A 3,104-nucleotide genomic window follows, 5' to 3' on the forward strand; every position below is an offset into this window, starting at 1 on the left:
AGAGTTGTGAACCGTGGTCAAAACATTACATTCGCATTAGATAGCTACTTGTCAACCAGCACTTTTACAGTAGGCACCAAAGCACTTTTCCCCTTTGTTCCCTTTACAGGTTGGGAGCGGAATTGTCCATTACTGTTACCATTATTCTTATGTCTCAATCCAACGAGTTAATGAACCACTGAAACGATTTTGGCAACGTTATTTTAAGGTACAAAGAATCTTTGGTGTTGAATCGATCAATATTGAAATCCATTATTATCAATAAATAAGGTATCTGTTGTATAACTGTGTTGCAAAGTGGGATGTTATCAACGACAAAACCATGCCGTGTGGTAGAAAAAAAATAGAATCAAGGTTTGTATCGATTTGTGGGTCAAAAATCGTGACACGTACCGATCCCTGGGTTTGGTGTATCGTTACAGCCCTAGTGAGCACCAGTTTCTACTTCAGCAAGCTTTGGTGCCACAGTTGTGTCGCTTTGGTGGAGGTGTTTTCTTGCTTTTTAATGCTTCTCTTCTCCCAACCTTCAACAGCTATGAAGGTAACCCGCAGGTCTCTGGCTACAACCAGCCACCGAGTGGGGGACAGAGTGGAGGCGGTTACGGCAGCAGTGGAGGTCAGACTGGTGGCTATGGGGGCAGCGGGAGCCACCAACAATCATCCCAACACGGAGGAGGACACTACAACCAGCCTCCGAGCTACAACTCGCCCCCTCCGCAGAGCTACAGTCAGCAGAGCCAGTATGGTCAAGGTGGAGGTAAGGAATGGGTTAAATTAACTTTGATTTTTTTTTACTTCTGCCAAGTGAAATTAAATTAACATGAACTCAACAGGGGACACAGTTGAACATGACATACAAATGTTACTGCTTAGGATCATTCACAGACCTCTTTAACAGCTTTTAACCCATTTGCGCTGGATGCTTCGCGACGACACATCTACAGCCGGTAACTGCGTTGCGCAACTCTGAACCTCCTGCCGGCTGCTGCGTGGCGCAGCATTTTGTATTCGTCAGTCTTTTCATGACGCGTGCAGCAGAGAACGCATTGGTTCAAATACACATGAGGCGGGTCTTGTTGGCCATGTGACCACCAAAATGTACCGTAGTTTGCTGAAAATCACGTCAATCAACCAGACATACATGTGCGTTTGTTTATGAATGTTTGAGAGACGAGCGAGAAAACGGCTATGAGGCAATCAGAGGAGGATTTTGACAGCGAGGGCAGTGACATTGTGGTGGAAGATAGTGAGGAGTTTGGGAGGGAGAATGTCTTCATCATAATCTGCCACTTCCTCTGTCGGAGCCGTTTTCTCGCTCGTCTCTCAAAACTTCATAAACAAACGCACATGTATGTCTGGTTGATTGACATGATTTTCAGCAAACTACGGTACATTTTGGTGGTCACATGGCTTTAAATAGCCAACAAGACCCGCCTCATGTGTATTTTGAACCAATGACAGTGCGTTCTCTGCTGCACGCGTCATGAAAAGACCGACGAATACAAAATGCTACACCACACAGCAGCCGGCAGGAGGTTCAGAGTTGTGCAACGCAGTAACCGGCGGTAGATGTGTCGTTGCGAAGCATCCGGCACAAACAGGTTAAAGGGACAGTTTCTTTTAGTAGAAAAGTAGTTCCAAAGAAAACAGTTTGCAGTGAGGTCTGTGGGTGATTGTTTTTGGAAAAACACATTGCTGTTGAGTTTTTCAAATGTCATTTTTTTCAGTAGTTTGAGCACACATTCCATTCACCTCCACATACACTGTGTCCACAGTGTCCCATTGTCACAAAGTTTTCTTGAGGGAATTGTTTACAGATAAATCAAACATTTTTGTTTTTATGATATAGTGTTGACATTTAGGGTGTGTGAACTGCACTCAAACGGTTAAATCTGACGAGGTCTGATTGTCTCAAATCTCTCAGGATATGGAGACGAAAGCCCACCAATGAGCGGAGGAGGAGGAGGAGGAGGAGGAGGTGGAAGTGGAGGGTACGCTGGTCCCGATGGAGGTTATGGAAGCCAGGATGGCCGTGGTGGCAGAGGACGCGGGGGTGGATTTGGAGGTCGCGGTGGTGGCGGATATGATCGCGGTTTTGACCGAGGTGGCCGAGGTGGTCCAAGAGGAAGAGGAGGCATGGGGTGAGTGTTTAAAAAAATCATCCAGTGCCCATGTTGTCAGTCCCGTCTAGTGTAGTAGGTCACCTGGACTCATGACAGCACACTGTATCTACTGTGATGCATGTAATGTTTCCTCTCCTGGGGTTACATGTGGAACTATGTTGAGGACTATAAAATGGAAGAGAGAGTGCTGTTCCAGTGCTGCTGTAGGTACATGCTAAAGCAATTGAGAGATGCTGTGTCAAATTTTCCCTACCACTTATAAGGAAATTGAGTCTAAGGTATTCTTAAATTGCCACAAAGCAAATGGTACGTTTTCAGCCTGCAGTGACAACTGCAAGGATCTTGGTTTGTTCTCAGGTCTGTATGCCATACATGCACCACTCTTAGGTGAAAACATACCTGATTAAAAGTTTATCTGTGTTTCATAGCACCTCCCTGAGTTAAACCGAGGACAGATACAGTTAAAGTCCTGTGCTGCAACTCTGGGAAAAAACTAAAATAATATAATAAAATTGCTTCTGATCCATTATCAAATGATACTAGGGCAAGAATTGCTAAGATCGATTGGAGCCAGACCGATATATCAACGGGCCGATATATTTTCCAAACTATCGGTATCAGCATTTATAATGGCCGATAAATGAATATTTAAAAAAAAAGAAAAGAAAAAGAACTAAACCCCCTTCAACCATGTTATGAGGGTTGGCATTTGTCCACCAGATGGTACTCTACAATGTACCTGTTGGCAACTGTTTGATTTTGTTGTTGTTGTTAATGTGTTTTTGTTCAAATCAGTTTTAGATCTTAATTTTTGTATATTTTATAAATTTAATTTCTCAAAACTTTAATATGTTTTGATGTTACTCTGTTCTGTTGTGACCATAAAACAAACAAGTTTATTTTAAAACTGCATTATCATATTAACAGGGTGGCCGCGGGTCCTTAAAAAGTCTTAAATCACGTTTCCTAAAATGAAGGCCT

At 43.3% G+C, this 3,104-nt stretch overlaps 1 protein-coding gene across 2 annotated transcripts in view; it reads left to right on the forward strand.

Moving 5' to 3' along the window:
• Positions 1-3,104, forward strand: part of fus (FUS RNA binding protein) — a 21,524-nt gene that overhangs the window by 4,546 nt on the left and 13,874 nt on the right. For both annotated transcript variants that reach the window (XM_032537126.1, XM_032537127.1), the window contains exons 5-6: positions 534-757; positions 1,925-2,141. In XM_032537126.1, coding sequence (XP_032393017.1) covers positions 534-757; positions 1,925-2,141 — 441 coding nt within the window. The remainder of the gene's footprint in view (positions 1-533; positions 758-1,924; positions 2,142-3,104) is intronic.

The sequence above is a fragment of the Etheostoma spectabile genome, chromosome 15 (genome assembly GCF_008692095.1).
Source record: "Etheostoma spectabile isolate EspeVRDwgs_2016 chromosome 15, UIUC_Espe_1.0, whole genome shotgun sequence".
Taxonomy (NCBI): Eukaryota; Metazoa; Chordata; class Actinopteri; order Perciformes; family Percidae; genus Etheostoma; species Etheostoma spectabile.